The sequence below is a fragment of the Cetorhinus maximus genome, unplaced genomic scaffold (assembly GCF_964194155.1).
Source record: "Cetorhinus maximus unplaced genomic scaffold, sCetMax3.hap1.1 HAP1_SCAFFOLD_749, whole genome shotgun sequence".
Lineage (NCBI taxonomy): Eukaryota > Metazoa > Chordata > Chondrichthyes > Lamniformes > Cetorhinidae > Cetorhinus > Cetorhinus maximus.
Genome location: NW_027596691.1, coordinates 159 through 18,464, shown reverse-complemented (window position 1 = coordinate 18,464; position 18,306 = coordinate 159). Strand labels below are relative to the sequence as shown.

General features: G+C 44.3%; 1 protein-coding gene and 1 gene segment (V, D, J or C); one reads left to right on the top strand and one right to left on the bottom strand.

Moving 5' to 3' along the window:
- Positions 1–335: 335 nt before the first annotated feature.
- Positions 336–2,559, top strand: LOC144674676 (uncharacterized). The gene is made up of 2 exons (XM_078535919.1): positions 336–396; positions 964–2,559. Exon 2 carries the CDS (start codon positions 1,328–1,330, stop codon positions 2,315–2,317), a length of 990 nt encoding a protein of 329 aa, XP_078392045.1. The 5' UTR covers positions 336–396; positions 964–1,327; the 3' UTR covers positions 2,318–2,559.
- Positions 2,560–9,816: 7,257 nt separating this feature from the next.
- LOC144674681 (Ig heavy chain C region, membrane-bound form-like) lies at positions 9,817–17,136 on the bottom strand (the record flags this gene model as incomplete). The annotated part of the segment is given in 6 exon segments: positions 9,817–10,292; positions 10,431–10,558; positions 13,798–14,124; positions 15,369–15,680; positions 16,300–16,614; positions 16,837–17,136. Coding segments are annotated over 6 exon segments (1,391 nt in total), but the record flags the coding sequence as incomplete, so codon positions are not given.
- Between the last annotated feature and the right edge of the window lie 1,170 nt (positions 17,137–18,306).

The window sequence follows — 18,306 nt, the reverse complement described above, 5'->3', positions numbered from 1 at the left end:
AAATGTCTGTTTGCGAGAAAAGACACACTCGTTCACACCGCCTGCTAATAATCCAGTGAGTTCACATTTGACATTGAGGGTTTTTTCCTGCTGTTAATCAAATCCAGGATAGAACTATGGATGCTGTGTCAACTGACTTAACCATTTTATATCCAGGGTTCAAATCGTAATCGGACCACGAAAGATGATGTTGTATTCGATGAAACAGGTTGTCGATGGCGGTGGTGGTTACCCAGCATTCACCGTGAGACAAAATGTGCCCTATCTGTACAACAGGCGATTGTTGCGCAGGCGCAGTGCTGCTCTGACTAGAGCATGCGCAGTGCGGGTGTTGGGTCTGGTCGGCCGGGCTGGTGTCGGAGCCGCAGGGAGACAGAAACTGACTGGAGGCGGCGGGTGAGTGAGGCCGAATCGAGCCGGCGGGTCGGGGTGGAGAGGCTTCAGAAACACCCGGTGTAGGCCGCAATCCCGGATCACAGCCTCCATGACCCGTGTTTGCAGCTCCGGGGCTTCTTCCCGGTGACAGCGCCGGCTTCAGGGGAAGAGGCTCCGGAGCGGGAGATTCAGAAACTGCGGGGAGACCGCGGGCCGCCCGGGGGCTCAGAAACTGGGGGGACGGACTCAGGGTCCGGGTAAGACCCACCCGGGAGGGTCCCCCCTCCTGTGTCCCGCCCGACGGCAGCTGGGGTCCTGCCTGAGACCCTGAATCAGAGACACAGGAGCTGGAGAACTGAACCCAGGCAGAGGAGCGGGAGGGAGAAAACTGGGAGTGGAGGAAAGAAATGGTGGAGATGGTGAGATGGGTTTGGATTTCAGCCCAGGGAGGAGGGAGAGTGTGTGGCACGGGGATTTACAGCTTTGGGGGAACAAGAGAGAAATAAATGTTCCATAGAAACTACAATTGTCTGTTCTGAATTTCAGTCCTGGATTTAAAGCGATGACTTTTGTAAACTCGTTTTACAGGGTATTAAACGGAGGTGACTGGCAGACAGAAAACGCAAAGCAAACATCACATCAAGATCTGTCAGAGGCACTGAATTCATCAGGACCTGAGTATCATCAACTTTTGAATGTGGAAGGAGAAATGTTCGTCTATTCTGTCTTTGGGAAAGGATTTCAAACATCGGTGTGACTGGAAAAGCCTCAACACACACACACACCCGAGTGAGAGTGTTCCAGTGAACTGACTTTGGAAAAAACTTTAAGCAGTTACACAGTCTGCAAAAATATCACACCATTCACAGTGGGGAGAAACTGTTCACGTGTTGTGTGTGGACAAGGCTTCAACTAAGCCTCCAACCTGGACAGAGACAAGGACCCCCACACCATGGAAAAACCATGGAAATGTGTGGACTGTGGGAAGGGATTCAATTTCCCATCCCAACTGGAAGTTCATCGGCACAGTCAGACTGGGGAGAGACCATTCACCTGCTCCATCTGTGGGAAGGGATTCACCCATTTGTACAAACTTCGGACACACCAGCGAGTTCACACTGAGGAGAGGCCATTCACCTGCCCTGTGTGTGGGAAGGACTTCACTCGGTCATCCCACATTGTGACATACCAACTTGTTCACACTGATAAGAGACCGTTTACATGTTCTGACTGTGAGAAGAGTTTTAAATGCAGAAAAGATCTGCTGATACATCAACGTATTCACACTGGGGAGAGGCCGTTCACCTGCTCCGTGTGTGGGAAGGGATTCATTCAGTCATCCCACCTTCTGACACATCAACTTGTTCACTCTGATAACAAATTCTTTAATTGTTCTGACTGTGACAAGAGCTTTAAAAGCAAAAAGGATCTGCTAACACATCAATATACTCACACTGGAGAGAGGCCATTCACCTGTACCAACTGTGGGAAGGGATTCAGCCGTCCGTCTGCCCTACTGAATCACCAGCGAATTCACACTGGGGAGAGGCCGTTCACCTGCTCTGACTGTGGGAAGGGATTCATTAATTCATCCAACCTTCTGATACACCAGCAACTTCACACGGGGAATAGACCGTTCACCTGCTCTGACTGTGGGAAGGGAGTCACCCGTTCATCTAACCTTCTGACACATCAGCAGGTTCACACTGAGGAGAGACCGTTCACTTGCTCCGTGTGTGGGAAGGGATCCACTCGGTCATCCAACCTATTGAATCACCAGCGAGTACACACTGGAGAGAGGCCGTTCACCTGCTCTGTGTGTGGGAAGGGATTCACTCAGTTATCCAACCTGCTGACACACCAGAGCATTCACAGTGGGGAGAGGCCATTTACCTGCTCTGTGTGTGGGAAGAGATTTTCTCATTCATCCTATCTGCTGTAACACCAGCGAGTTCACAGTGGGGAGAGGCCGTTCGCCTGTAATGCCTGCGGAAAGGCATTCACTCAGTCATCACACCTGCGAACACACCAGTGGGTTCACAAGCGACTGCAAGGTTTGGATTCTACTCCTGTTGATGCTGTTAATCATACCAGGACTGAACCATGTTCATTCTGACTGTCCTGACCTGTTGATGAGGTTCAATATTCTGAATAAATGTGACATAAATCAGCTTTGTTTGTAGATTTTTGTTTTTCCCCACTTGAGTGTTTAACATCGCCTGACTGGAGTCAGAAAGGACAATCTGGGGGAGGATCTTACAGTAGGAACAAAACTTCAGCCTGGACACAGTCCATTAGGTTCACAGTGAGGGACCCCCAAACAACACTTTGGTTTTTCTCATCTTTCTTCACTGACTGCATAATCCCCATGTGGGTGAATCCTGAGGTGTATAAGAAATGTGTCTCAGCTGCTCTCTTCCATGGTTCAGAGCTCCTAGACACAGAACAGAAGGCTCTTTTACAACTGGGTTTAGAGTCAGGAAGAACAACGGTGAATGCTGGAAATGTGCTGCCAAATGAAAGATTGGTGTAAAATTGTGATCTGTTCCTGACTGAAAGTGAAACAGCAGGTTTAAGTTTCCAGACGGAAAATGGTTCTTAATAAGTCTAAAATGGTTCAACGTGTTTGTGTGTCAGTCCCGAGTTGCTGAATCGAAACATGCTGAAATTTATTGGGTTAAAATCTGCATTAAACTAGAAGCTGGAGGAGTTCACAGGAGAATGTTAACTGCTGGGACAATAATACAACAGTTTGATTCCCAGAAAAAGAATGACCTGCAGCGTATGTCCAAGAATTCCCAGTTTTATTGATGTGTGCTTCCCACACACTGTCCTTTTAAATATACCTCACTCCTACCAGCCTTTAACTATCAGAAAGGTAACAGAGAGAAGGCTGAAGCTGTGTCTGCCCCTTTAACTTCACAGTGTCAGGACCCCTTTGGTCCCTTTAAGAATGAGTGATGTGTTCAGCTGAAGATTCCTGTTGGTAGTTTTCTGGACGGTTTCCTTATTCTGATCATTCCCGGTGAGCCTTGGGTGTGTGAACCCGCCCCACCCCCAGACGCGGCAACCCACCCTGTCCCCGGGTGTGTGAACCTGCTCTATGTGGTACTCGCCTGTGGGCTCTCGTGTTTCTCTCCAGTTCGTTTATTCTGCTCCTTCTGCTTGAAGTTGCTGTTTGTGATTTTATCTGGAAGTTTAACAGTAACGGTATTAACCAATGTTATGGTCAAACTGTAGATGCAAAATGTCACCTTAGCTCCTTAAACATTTCGGTAGCAGCTTGGTTACAGTGACAACACTGATTTCAGGATCTCTAGATTGTGGATTTCACCTTCAGAACCTGAGCATATTGACCAGGCTTCTAACCTCATGATGATATTCAAAATCTGCAATTGAAATCTGGTCTCAGTGATGGTGTCCATGAAACTATCATTGATTGTTGTAAAAACCCATCTGCTTCACTAATGTCCTTTATGGAAGGAAATCTGCTATCCTCACCTGGTCTGGCCTACATGTGAGGCCAGACCCACAGCAATGTGATTAACCCTTAACTGCCCTCTGAAATTACTGAGGAAGCCACTCTGTTCAAGGGCAGTTAAGGTTGGGCAACAAATGTTGGCCTTGCCAGTGACACCAACATCCCATCAAAGAATAAAACAAAATATATTTTGCATGTGAAGATTTAATCATTTCAAGCATTAATTTAATCTCATTGACAGCTATCAGCAGCTATTAACCCTGTTATGTTTTTGATCATTAAAGGCTGGTAGGAGTGAAGTATATTTAAAAGGACAGTGTGTGGGAAGCACACATCAATTTCTAATGACTCCAGTGTTATGTGGGTAATATTTGTGTCGAAAGGATGGGGTGAATCTTGTAACAATCTCCCAGATTAACTGGGATTGAGGGGCAAGACTAAAGGTGAGCATTAGTGCACTGTACTGCACTGCACACTACTTAGTGACAAACCCTGTTGTGTTAAAAGTTTACTAATTCACACTGGTGTAGCACTGAGACAATTGCTCAGATAGATTTTTAATGTTAAGGATTATTTTCCCTGCAGGATTTTCTATTAAGCTTCCACCTGACCCACTGATGGTGTCAGACAGAATCTAGAACTGTCTCCTCAGTCGAATGGACTGCTGCAGGATCCTAATGGTATCCAATTAAAAATCTATCTTCTGGTTAACAGGCACAACTGAAACCAGCTCAACACAAAATGGTGTGTGTGAGTGTTTGCGCGCACACACTCGAGGGTAGCAGTGGAAGGATGCTTTTCTGAATGGAGAGCTGTGACTAGTGGAGTTCCGCAGTGATCAGTGCTGGGACCTTTGCTGTTTGTAGTATACGTAAATGATTTGGAGGAAAGTGTAACTGGGCTAATTAGTAAGTTTGCAGACGACACTAATGTTGGAGGAGTTGCAGATAGTGAAGAGGATTGTCAAAGGATACAACGGGATATAGATCGGTTGGAGACTTGGCAGATGGAGTTTAATCCGGACAAATGCGAGGTAATGCATTTTGGTAGGTCTAATACAGATAGGAATTATACAGTAAATGGCAGAACCCTTAAGTGCATTGACGGGCAGAGTGATCTTGGTGTACAGGTCCACAGGTCACTGAAAGTGGCAACGCAGGTGGATAAGGTAGTTAGGAAGGCACATGGCATGCTTGCCTTCATCAGCAGGGGTATTGAGTATAAAAGCTGGGAAGTCATGCTGCAGCTGTGTAGAACCTTGGTTAGGCCACACTTGGAGGTTTACCAGGATGCTGCCTGGTCTGGAGGTTATTACCTATGAGGAGAGGTTGGAGAAACTCGGATTGTTCTCACTAGAGTGACGGAGATTGAGGGATGACTTGATAGAAGTTTACAAAATTATGAGTGGCATGGACAGAGTAGATAGTCAGAAGCTTTTTCCCAGGGTGGAAGAGTCAATTACTAGGGGCATAGATTTAAGGGGAGAGGAGAAAACTTTAGAGGAGATGTGCGGGGCAAGTTTTTTACGCAGAGGGTAGTGAGTGTCTGGAATTCGCTGCCAGAGGAGGTGGTGGAAGCAGGTACGATAGTGGTGTTTAAGAGGCAACTTGACAAATACATGAATAGGATGGGAATAGAGGGATATGGACCCTGGAAGTGCAAAATGTCTTAGTTTGACAGGCAATATGATTGGCGCAGGCTTGGAGGGCCGAAGGGCCTGTTCCTGTGCTGTACTTTTCTTCTTTGTTCTTGTGTCTATGTGTCTGATTGTCAAGTTTGAGTCGGTTCTCCTTTCGGGTTCTTCAACAAATCCATTTCGACGGACAAGTGGCAGCTGAAATTTCATGTCTGGAAGTGTGAAGTGATTCATTTTCGTCGGAGAGGAGAGGAAACAGAAAATTAAGGTTACAATTTTAAAGGGGCTTCTATGTTGCACAGCCAATGGTTCGGATCTGGAATATATCAATTCGGTTCAGTTCCACGAGGGGGTGGACGCATTTTACCATCGCAAACTTCATTCACATTAGTTGTGTAGCTTCATAATAAAAAGGTTCAGGGAGAAAAAGCAGGTTGGGAAGATGCAAGAAGAGATTGTTTCTTTCCGTATGTTTTTACATTGGAGGCCGTTCAGTTACTGAGCGTTACAAAGTGGACGGCGTTTGAAATTTCCAGTCAAGGCAATGACAATTTTAGACGTCGCAGTGGCCGAGCGGTCTAAGGCGCTGGATTTAAGTTTCAGACTCTATGGAGGCGTGGCTTGAAATCCCATCGCTGCCAGAGTTTCAGACTGTCCGTATTTCGAATCAATTTTGCCACACCCTTCAGTCATTGAGTTGGAGAGGGCTGCAGCACAGAAAAAGGCCCTTCGGTCCATCGAGTCTGCGCCGGTCAAACAAATACCTAACTATTCTAATCCCATTTTCCAGCACTAGGCCCATAGCCTTGTATACCATGGCATCGCAAGTGCACATCCAAATACTTCTTAAATGTCATGAGGGTTTCTGCCTCTACCACCCTTTCAGGCAGTGAGTTCCAGATTCCCACCATCCTCTGGGTGAGAAAATTCTTCCTCGCATCCCCTCTAAACTTCCTACCCTTTACCTTAAAATCCGTCCACCAAGGGGAAAAGTTCGTTCCTGTGTGCCCTATTATGCCCCTCATAATTTTATGTACCTCAATCATGTGCCCACCATGTGCGCTCGGTGTGCAGTGCTCCATTCTGGCGGAAAGATCGAGGAGAGGCAGCAGAAATTGTAGGACAGCGAGGAATAGATGGGGCTGCATTTCTTCATTCCCCTCTGTAACCACTCTGTCCTTTTATGTACAGAACATTAAAAGGTACATGGCGACGATGTACGGAACTGACTTATTTAATGGGTTTGAAACCCTTTAGAGTTTCCTGGTACAGGTGAAAATCCAACATTTTGAACCTGCAATCTACATTTATTAGTTTACATTTCTCACAGTTCTGGTTTTAAGAATGAGTTACAGTAAATGATTATCTATTAAATGGACTAAAAAAAACCTTTCAAACGCTTCCCTGTATTTTTCATTTCCGTTCATCTGTCGGCATTCACCAAATTTGCAGTTGGAAATGGAACAAAAATGGAGCCAATTTGGTGACATCCTTGATTTCTGGATGTTTGTCTCTCCTTAGGCCGCTGTCTCTATCGGTGTCTATGTCTGTGTGTGTTCCTCTGCGTGTGTCAATATGATTCAGTTCCCTGAGGGAGATGAATGCATTTTTACCATCATAAACTTTACTCACTTTCGTTATGCATCTTCATAGTAAATGGCACAGAGAATAACAGTAGGTTTAAGAGTTGGAAGAGGACCTTAACCTTTCTGGCGCGGTTGGCGTAACCCGTGGTTAAAATAGTGGACTTATCAAACCAGATGCTGTGAGTTCGATCCCTGCTGGTGCCAGTGGATAAAGTTTAGCTGAGGGAAGCGGTGGAAATGTAAACTGTGGGGAGGAGTATCTCGGCTGTGAAGAGATTTAGACACGTCAGGGTAACAAGGATAGAACATGGGAGAATACTTTCCAGATGTGCAAAGCTATTAAGAAGGTCTGACAGAAATTGAAAAATGCTGAACTATTTAGGCACAACAAGTAATTAGGAAAGCTAATAGAATGTTATTATTTGCTGTGAGGGGGAATTGAAATAAGAAGGTTATACTTCAGTTGTACAGGACAGTGATATCAGGAGTACAGTGTAGAGTATTAGCCTCCTTATTTAAGGAAAATGTAAATGCGTTAGAAGCAGTTCAGAGAAGGCTTACTGAACTAATACCAAGAATGGGCGGCTTGTCTTATGAGGAAAGGTGGCAGGCTAGGCCTGCATCCGCTGGAGTTTAGAAGGCTAAGAGGCGACTTGATCGAAATCTTTCAGATCCTGAGGGGTCTTGACAGGGTGGATGTGGAGAGGATCTTTCGTCTTGTGGGAAAATTTAGAACTAGGGGTCATTGTTTAAAAATAAGGGATCGCTCATTTAAGACAGAGATGAAAGAAGTTTTTTTCTCAGAGTGTCGTGAGTAATTGTAACTCTCTCCTTCAAAAGGCAGTGGAAGCAGAGTCTTTGAATATTTTTAAGGCAGAGCTAGATTGATTCTTGATCAACAAGGGGGTGAAAGGTGATCGGGGTAAGCAGCAGGTTTCAATCAGATCAGCCGTGATCTTACTGAATGGCGGAGAAGGCTTGAAGGGCCGAGTGGCCTACTCCTGCTCCGAGTTTATATGTTCACATGTTCTTTGAGTCCAGACTGCTTCCCGGCTCAGTGCCCAAATGCCAAAAAGTCAAGGATGATTGAAATTTTCACTGAGCAACATGTAAACTGACAGTGGATTCATTCGGTGCGATGGTGTGTTCCAGTTCTATATGTGCAATCATAGAATCAATTTATATTTGTTATTTTGAACCCAATATTTCTAATGGGCTGGATGTTATGCACATGTTTGATATAATTTATCCCATTTACAAAAATAAATATTGGAAAACTATTTGTGTGGGAGGTTACTGGATAAAAGCAAGCCTGGAAATGGAGCAGAGAGAGAGGATCCCTGGAGTGATGTTCAGTCAGTTCAGGAGGATGGTATCAGAGGGAATGGAGCAGGGAGAGAGGATCCCTGGGGTGATCTTCAGTGAGTTCAGGAGGATGGTTTCAGAGTGAATGGAGAAGGGAGAGAGTATCCCTAGGGTGATGTTCAATGAGTTCAGAAGAAAGGTATGAGAGAGAATGGAGCAGGGAGAGAGGATCCCTGGGGTGATGTTCCGTGAATTCAGTTGTTTGTTGTGCCTGGCAGGCCGCAGGGCCTGGGAATTTCCACGATTTGTGCTCCCTGGTGTTCCTAATAAGCCCCAAACTGTGGTAATAATTTGAAGGATTACTGCTCGATAATGTGTTTGTGTCAGATTGGCCCTAGTCTCTAGGAATCTCCCATGGTTTGTGTCAACGGTTCAGTCTGCGGTATTTGTGAATTTTTTGTTATTCATTTATGCGATGTGGGCGTGGCTGTCTGGGCCAGCATTTATTGCCCATCCCTAATTGCATTGAGAAGGTGGATTGTGACGTCTCTGCCTTGTGAGTGTTTAATTGGACAAGGTGGAGAGAGTCCAGGCGAATGCTCTGGGCGCATGGGTTCAAATCCCAACATGGCAGCTGCTGGAATGTGAATTCAATTATTAAACCCTGGGATTGAAAACTAGCCTCAATAATGGTGACCATGACAACTATCACCGATTGTCGTAAAAATCCATCTGCTGCACTAATGTCCTTTAGTGAAGGGAATCTGCCATCTTTATCCAGCCTGGCCGACATGTGATTCCAGGTCCACAGCAATGTGACCTAACTGCCCTCTGAATTGGCCTCGGAAGCCGGGCTGTTCTGGGCGGCCTTGCCAGCGACACCCACATCTCATGAAAGGATAAAGAGAAAAAAAAATTTTACTCCCAATCTAACCCCTGCTACACAGACCCTGGGAGTGTTTAATGGGACAGTGTAAAGGAAACTTTAGTCCTCCATATGCTGTCCTGTGTGGGCATCTGATGAAGCAGACCCCTGCTGTTTACTATTACCTGACATGTGACTGTGACAGACCTGAGTATGAGTGAAATCACCGAGGCTCCCCTCGCTGTGCAATCATCCTGGCTTTGGGGTTTACTATAAAAAGGCAGAGGTAAAAGTGTATTAACACCGATGGGTCGCTGGATGGCGCAGTGACTCTTTCACTGAAGGACCTTGGGCTCTGAAGAAGAGTCATGAGGACTCGAAACGTTAACTCATTTTTTCTCCACAGATGCTGTTGGGCCTGCTGAGTTTTTCCAGCATTTTCTGTTTTTGATTCACATCCCAAACAGGAATGGTTAAAAAAAATCTGGGAAAGGGGAGGAAACAGTGTAATAGGGGAAATGGAGCGGTGTCGATGGGCCTTGGGGAAAGGAGTTCAGCAAAGTCAGTTCGTTTCACATTCATGATTTATTAACAATTTCGGAGAACATTTTACAGAAAAGTTTATTTTAAAGTCAACTGGACTGAATAAGATGACTGAGAGTCACACTGAGAACAGAACACATTCGCTCTGAGCTGCCAACTGTATGTACAGCTGTAACAGAGACCAGAAAGAGAAAACCGGAGCTCAACATAAAGGGAAGGGAATAATTGTGAATGAGGAAAGCTACTTATTTACACATGGAATTCAAACTACTGGGGAATTATAAGCTACAATTACAACACAGCCATAATTATCTCGCACATTTCAAACAGAGAAGCGGAAATACCGTCCATGACTGTCTTAGTTACAAATTCGGAAACATGAACTGAAGGTATTTCATTTTTAGATTCACCGAGAGGACATATTTTAAATTCGTAATACAGAGATCTCAATAAACGGCTGAGGAAAATCTACGGTGTCCAAAATTCAACAGGTCACTTGATCTGCAAAAGAGGATAAAATAATGAAGCAGATGTTTAGAATGTGGGACATTTATGTTAGTGTTTTAATCAATGAAACATTGAGAGATTTTTCAAACTGCTTCTGTCAGTTTGAAGTGTGAGTGGATTGAATCTTCTCACCTTCACCAGAGTGACGGCAGTGCTGTAGAAAATGCTCAGGAAGAACAGAATGATGAATGTGGAAGCGGTTGTCCAGATGTTGCCGTTATCATCCTCAGAGTCTTCAATCCAGGTGCTATCTGTGGAATCTGCGAGGATGTAACCGAGGAAATATAATTAGGTTATTTATTAATCTAGGATATCTTTTAAAAATATACTCTTTACTCTTTCCTAAGTTATTAATGCATTCTCTAATTTAATGTTCAATATATATCTACTGTTAAGCTCGTGAATTTCAGCAACCTATCTCTGTAACTATCTCCACAGCTGTTCTTCCTTTACAATCCTCGTATAGTCCGAGTCGGAAAATATAGAAAATTATCTCCAATATCATTTTATTTTCGAACAATTTCGTACGATCTATTATTGGAGAATATTATGATGGATATCAAGAGAGATTCACTGAGCAACTTATTTGGAAACTGTGAACGTTGCTTTTTTAAATCTCGGATGTGAGTTCCCATCTTGTTTGTCTATTTGTGATGGGAATGTTTGGTGCGTCATTAACTTAAATCAGATTCTCAGTAAGAACATTGTTTCAGTGTGCTTTTCGGATCATTATGTAATAGGGACAATTGCCGGAGGATACGTCGGTTAAAAAAGTGCATTTGAATTAAACCTTCTTCAATAGCCTGGCGTTTGTGTCATGCTTTAGCTTTTATGTATGTGTGCATGAGTATATCGTGCCTTGCATCACTCTTTGTTTCTGTGTCCATATGTCTGAAAGAGTATTGAGGTGTGTTCATTTGCCAATGAGTGCTGACTTGTGCATTTTTGTGTCTGCGTCTGCATGTATATTTTGTTTTTTTTTGCCAATGTGTATGTATGAGTGTGTTATTGTGTGTGTTTATGTATTGATATCTATGTTTATTTATTACTATCTGTGTTAGTGTGTGTTTATGCGTTCTTGTCTGCTAATATGTGTTAATGTTTCTTTTTGTGTTCCACGTATGTGTCAGCATATTAATGTCTGTGTCACAGCGTGTGTGTGTGAGAGAGAGAGAGAGAGAGTTTTTAATGTGTGCATTTGTGTGTTGATGGATATTTAAAACTATGTATCAATGTGTGTTTATGTTTTCAAACGTACTAACGTGTGTTTTTTGTGTTCTCGTGTGTATAAGCGTGTTTCATGTTTGTGTCTACATGTGTGCCTGTGAATGTGTTAGTCTGTTCCTCTATGTTTTTGTCTGTCTGGGTGTCGTCTGCTCATGTGTGTGCATGTGTTCATGTGTATCCATGTACTTGTTTTAATGTGTATGATATTGTGTGTCTTTTTGTCTGTATTTCTGTCATTGTGAATGTGTGATAATGCATATTTGTGTCCTTGTATGAGTCTGCTTGTCTGATTTTATCTGTCTGTGTGTGTGAGATTGTGTATATGTGTGTGAGTGTGTGTGTATGTGTGTGTGCACGTGTGTATTTGTGTGTGTGTGTGTGATTGTGTATATGTGTGTTCCTGTGCCTGCATTTGTGTGTGTATTTGTGTTTATGTGTGATTGTGTGTGCGTGTGTGTCTGTCTGTGCCTGTGTTTGTGTGTGTGCAAATGTGTATTTGTCTATGTGTGTGTGTTTGTGTGTCTGCCCGTGTTTGTGTGTGTGTCTGTGCCTGTGTGTGTGTGTGTGCCTATGTATGTATGTGTGTGTCTGCCTGTACTGTGTGTGTTTGTGTCTGCGTGTCTGTGCCTATGTGTGTATGTATGTATGTTTGTGTGCGTCCATTTGTGTCCCTTGTGTGCAATTTTACTATTTTTCAGTGTTTCACCAGGTCCCAACGATCGAGTCTGACCCTGATAGTGAAAATTTTGGTGAATATTTTCAATGTTCTATATAAACGTGTTTTCTGTGAGGTGCAAGGTGATATCAGGTGAACGAATGCAAACAATCAACCATCTGCCTCATGAAATTCAGGGGCAGAACCGTGAACAACCCAGGGAGGATTTAATCATCAGTTTAGATTCGGATGATGGGAAATCAATCTTAGCATAAGATTAACAGGAACAAGAGTGTGGAAACTTCTTAAAATTATGTTGCATAAATATATATTTTACAACATTTTAAGCATGATGGGACTTTAAAACCTGTGGCCAGTAAGCTAGAAGCCGACTTCTGCTGTTGGTAACTGGGTCCTTACAGCAGAGGCCCGTTCCCTTCCAGATTCTCTGCTCGGGGACTGAGAGTCCAGTGAGTTCATAGTTTTGCTCCGTCTGCTTGGCTAAGCTATTTCCCTTTCGGTTCTCTCTGCTGAGAAGGTGGAGACACACCGGGTTAACTAATGGCCTTCCTCGTCTTTCTGTTTAGCAAGTGGAGGTAAAATTGGCTAAAAATTTTCCTTTCAGTTTTCTCTGTTGGGGAAGCGGAGGTACAGGGGGTTAATAATTTCCCTTCCCCCTCTCTCTGTTGGGGAAGTGGAGGTATAGCGGGTTAACAATTTCCCTTCCCCCTCTCTCTGTTAGTGAAGTGGGGGTACAGTGGGTTAACAATTTCTCTTCCCCTTCTCTCTGTTAGTGAAGTGGGGGTATAGTGGGTTAACAATTTCCATTCCCCCTCTCTCTGTCGGGGAAATGGGGGTACAGTGGGTTAACAATTTCCCTTCCCCCTCTCTCTGTTGGAGAAGTGGGGGTACAGTGGGTTAATAATTTCTCCCCCCCCCTCTCTCTGTTGGTGAAGTGAGGGGGTGCAGTGGGTTAACAATTTCCCTTCCCCCGCTCTCTGTTGGGGAAGTGGGGGTACAGTGGGTTAACAATTTCCCCTCCCCCTCTCTCTGTTGGGGAAGTGGGGGGTACAGTGGGTTAACAATTTTTCTTCCCCCTCTCTCTGATGGGGCATTGTTGGGACATGTTTCTGTGTGACCCTCACTTCAATTCCCAGTGGGTGCGATGCTGCAACTTAAAGCTGATATCCATTTTAAAGGATTGGACAATAAGAGAAGCAGCAACACTGAGATCTAAATGCGCTGAGTTTGTTTGCCGGAAATGGGAAATTGTCAGATTTCTCCTCAGTGGGAGGAGAGTTGGTGATGTTATTTTGCAGAATCCCGTTATGAATGAGCTTTACTCTGTCTCTAACCCAGGATGCATCTGAGCTGGGAGCACTGGGTGTACAAGACTTGGTTCTGAGCCCTGGAAATATCCGATTTTAACTAAACAGCTCTAACATTAGCAAAAGTGGAAAACAAAATTAATTAAGCGACTGTGCATTTAAATCACGATTGGAGAAAATGACTTTATTTTTTTTTTATTGAAGTTTGAAATGTAACCGAGAGATTCTCATTGACATGAATTAACGGTGTCCATCAGTGCAAGGGAAATATTCACAAAACTCGGTTTACCGCTGGATTTATCAACCGTTCTGTTGATGATCTTCAAGGGGATCGCTTCATGTCCCACCACACAGGAGTAAGAAGCGCCGCTGGCCCACTCCTCCGCTGCAATGGATAACAGGCTGTACATGAAGAAGGAGCTATTGCCGTTCTCCGCCACCACCCCGGTGTTCTTGTAGTTCCCGGGATTCACTGGCTTGTCATTGACGGTCCACTTGACGAAAATCTCTCGTGGGGAGAAACCTCTCACTAAGCAGCTGAGGGAGACGAATCTCTGAGCGGAGACATCTTCTGCCGAGGGCAGCAGGACAGACACGGACGGTTCTCGCAGAAAACCTGCATAAAAATTACAATAACTGTTAATAAACTGGACAATTTCAGAGCCAAAAAAAAAACGCTGCTTAGATGTGAGAGAAATGCGATTTGTATTGAATCTTAAAAGTTTCCATTTTCCATTTTGGGATCTATCTGGTTTTCCAGCTCGGAGCAGGGTTGGATGTCTAAGAAATTGAGGTCTTCAAAAGCTGCTATTTTCTGGATAATAATGAACCTTTAAAGAGTTGCTAAATAGTATGGATTCTCTCTGGAAACAGGATTTCTAAACACTTTGACCTCTTAACAGTCTCAGTTCAGGCTGCCATGTTGACACTCCTGAGTTGGGAGGCTGTAGTCTTGTGCACCCCCTCATCTATGCAAATGTTTAGAAAGGACCAGGATGTGAGCATCAGCATGATGTAAACTTAAAATCTGACCTCGAGCAGGGGGGCGAACAGGATGTTGGGGATGTGGTAGCCACCCTGGCAGTTTGGGTATATATCCTGTAACCTTTGGTGAGAAGAGTTTGCATTGGTAATTGACACTGGATAAGTTAATAGCCCCCAGAGAAAGGTTATATTAACAAGTGCTCAGGCAAAGGGCCTAGGTCCTGGTGGGGTCATATGCTGGTGAGGTGCCGTGGTGAGGCTGCAGTGCCCGGTGGCAGCTGCCTTCCTCAAAACGGCCAAGGAGGAGCAGGAAGGTGAGATCAATTCACTTTGTGCCAACCATTTGTCCGCCGCCTGGGACCAGTAAACTGCTGTCAGCTGTCACCCGTCGTATACTTTTCCGGTCCAATGAATTCCTGCATCGGCCTAAACTGTTGTTTCTTAATAAACTTTTAAAAAATCTTAAATTTCCTGATGACCAGCTGACTGTCCCTTTCGGGATTTTGGCCCCCGAATCCAACATCTTACAGATACAATCCTTTTATCTGAGAACTTAAGGAGTTGGATTGGAAAGCTGCTTAAAGTTTACAGCACAGAAACAGGTCATTCGGTCCACCTGGTCTGTGCTGGTGTTTAAGCTCCACACCAAGCTCCTCCCACCTGACTTCATCTAAATCCAATAGCACAGCCTTCAATTCATTGTTCCTACATTTACTTATCAATTTTCCCCTTAAAGTCTACAGGCCCAGAACGTTTAATTAGTGAAATTGCCAATCAGATGAGACCATTAATACACTGGATTCTAAATGTTGACCCTAGCACTTAGCCTGGAAATAGACACAATGGCTCACTTATTGCTTCAATCTCACCGCTCACCTTGTTCCTTGTGGATGGAACTTCTTAAAGGAGTCGGCAGATCCTGATGGCTCACCACGCAGTAGAACTCAGCCCCACTCAGCCAGGCTTGTGTCGAGATGTTTACGTTGCTGACCACGCTGTCATGATCCGCTCCCGGTTGGACGGCGATCTCTGATTTCAAAGGCTTCTTCTCTTGTGTCCAGGACACAAGGACTCCATAAGGAGCATTAGAAACGATGCAGGTTAATGTCACGGTCGCCTCCAGTAAGACCTGTTCTATTGGCGGTGGCAGTAGAGTAATTGTGGGATCATTGCGGCAGTCGTGATCACCTGTGAGACAGAAATGAAAATCAACCAAAGTTTCACATTCAGAATCAGGACAGCAGTATTCAGCCTTCACTCCCTGAAGGAGAATAAATCACCTTGCACATATCAACCTCTAAATATCGTCTTTAATTTTCTTTACACAAAGGAAAACCAGCTTGGTCTGTGTAAATTGTTCTCATAATTTAAGTCGTTCAGCCCCGGTAACATTCTCATGAATCTGCGTTGCCCCAGTCCCAATACAAATATACCATTCCTGGGCCCTGGAATGCAGTACTGAAAGCCGTTTTATAAATAGGGTGGATGCACTTTCCAACACTCTAACCCGAAGCTGTTACCAGTGAAGGGTTCCAGACACCTTCTGCCTCTCCAAATATGATCAGCTGACTCAGGGTAAAGCTAATGTCAAGTCCACCCCACTCACTCTGTGACGTCAATGTAGCGACGTGACGTGATAAAATCCTGAATGGTGAACAATCCGAATGCAGCCCTTACATCGGAATTAAACAATAACTACATGATAGTAAATTAGAAGTTGTTCCGTCTACTAACTCCAATAAATTCCTGATTTGATTAACATCGGAGAGCAGAATGATCTATTGCTTCCTCGGTTTGTATTTCTTACCCTCACACTTGGTGGCGTTTCGACTTTGGGTGACCCCTTGATGAGTGACCTGACAGGTATAGACCGCGTCGCTGAACCATTCCCCAGCGGAGACATTCAGCCGACTGGTCGCCGAGAAGGTCCCCTTCACTTCAAAGGCGGGAGAGGTGACAATTCCTGAATCCATGGGTTGTCCATTCTTCAGCCACTTCACGGTCATTGACTTTGGACGGAAATCGACGATTGAACAGACGGCGATGGCAAATTTGTTGGTTGTGATTTCTTCCCGGGAACTCACGGTGAGGAGAACAGTTGGAAGTAAGCCAGAAGGAGGGCCTTCAAAAAACACAGGTTAGCCATTTCTTGCAGAAGAAATTGATAACAGATACAATGAGTTCTTATATTTTAACAGGCTCTTTGCGGTCAATGGACACTAACCTGGAATTTCCAGGAATCAAAACTATGCAGAGCACTATAAATGTATTATAACCCTATAACCAAGGTCCTATACAGGTCAATTACAGCCTTTCTGTTTCTCACAGGTTCCCCAACACTTACATTGCATTCCAATGCTCTTGGTTGAGCCGCTGTATTGAACCTCACACTTGATATTACTGCAATCCCCCTCTGACTCGGTGATGATTATCTGGCTGCTCAGGGTGAAGGTTCCCTTCTGGTTTCTCACTGACGGGTAAGTCTTAAATCCAGTGGTGATCGGCTGCCCATCTTTCTTCCAGGTCAGGCTGGTGATTTCTGGGGAATAGTCCATCGCCAAACAGCCGTAGGTGATGGAGCCGTCGGGGTTGTGTTGCTGACAGGAGGAGACCAGGCTGTAGAGAGTGGGCGGAGACGGTGTCGCTGGGAAAGAATGGCCGATTGAAAAAGTTAGACTCTGTGATTTGTGATCATTAAGTAACCAAACAACTCAAAATTTGACTATAACTCTAAACATATCCTACTTATTCCAACTAAAACCCACATCCACATTTGATCATTTATTATTTCCATCGTTTGGTGATCCTCATCTGTCGGTTCCCTCTTTAGAAACCCACACCTCTTTTTCCGCCTCTATCCCATGACTAAAATAGAACATTTTGATGTCATCTGAATGACGTACCTTTAAGTGGATTAAAATGGAAGAGCAGAGGATTTCCCCCATTATTTCGCCACCATTTATTTCTCAATCAACAGCACTTGGTGATAGAGAAATTGTCTCGTCATTCATATCATTGAAGTTTGGAAATTGGCTCTGTTCAAATTGGCTGATGCCCCCTCCCCTCTCCACGTCCCCCCAAAACAGAGAATAGCAACGACCCTTCGAAAGTACCTTTGTAATGGTACCTATATAATGACCATAGAACTCTAAACTGAATACCAGTTACAGTAATTACGACATTTTCCAATCGTATGTACATGTGAACACGCGGATTAGTAGCGGGAGTAGGCCATTCTGCCTCTGGAGCCTCCTCCACCATTCACTCCGATCATAGCTGATTGATTGTGGCGTTAACTTCACATTCCCGCCTACTCTCTGCTAACCTTTGACTCCCTTGTCAATGAAGAATCTCTAACTCTGCCTTGAAATATTAATGACTCCTCCTCCATCGCGCTCTGGGGAAGAGAGTTCCAAAGTTTCACGACCCCTTGAGAGAAAAATAAAATCCCCCCATTTCCGTCTGAAATGGGAGACCTCTTATTTTTAAACCGTGTTCCCTATCGTTAGTCTCTCTCACAAGGGGAAACATCCTTTCAGCAACCACCCTGTCAATTTCCCTCAGGATCTTATACGTTTCAATAAAATCAGCTCTCATTCATCTAAACTCCAATGGATACAGGCCCAGCCAATCCAAATTCCCTCATAAGATAACAGACAACACCTCCCAGTATCATTTAAATGAACATTCTCCGAACAGCTTCTAATGCTTTTATATCCTTTCTGAAAAGAGACCAAATCTGGACACAGTAATTCAGACGAGGCCTCATCGACGCCCTGTTAAACTGTAGCAAAACATCTTTACTTTTATATTC

Excerpts from the sequence above, each read along its gene's own strand:
- LOC144674676 (XM_078535919.1), top strand. The coding sequence starts at position 1,328 with ATGGAAAAACCATGGAAATGTGTGGACTGTGGGAAGGGATTCAATTTC.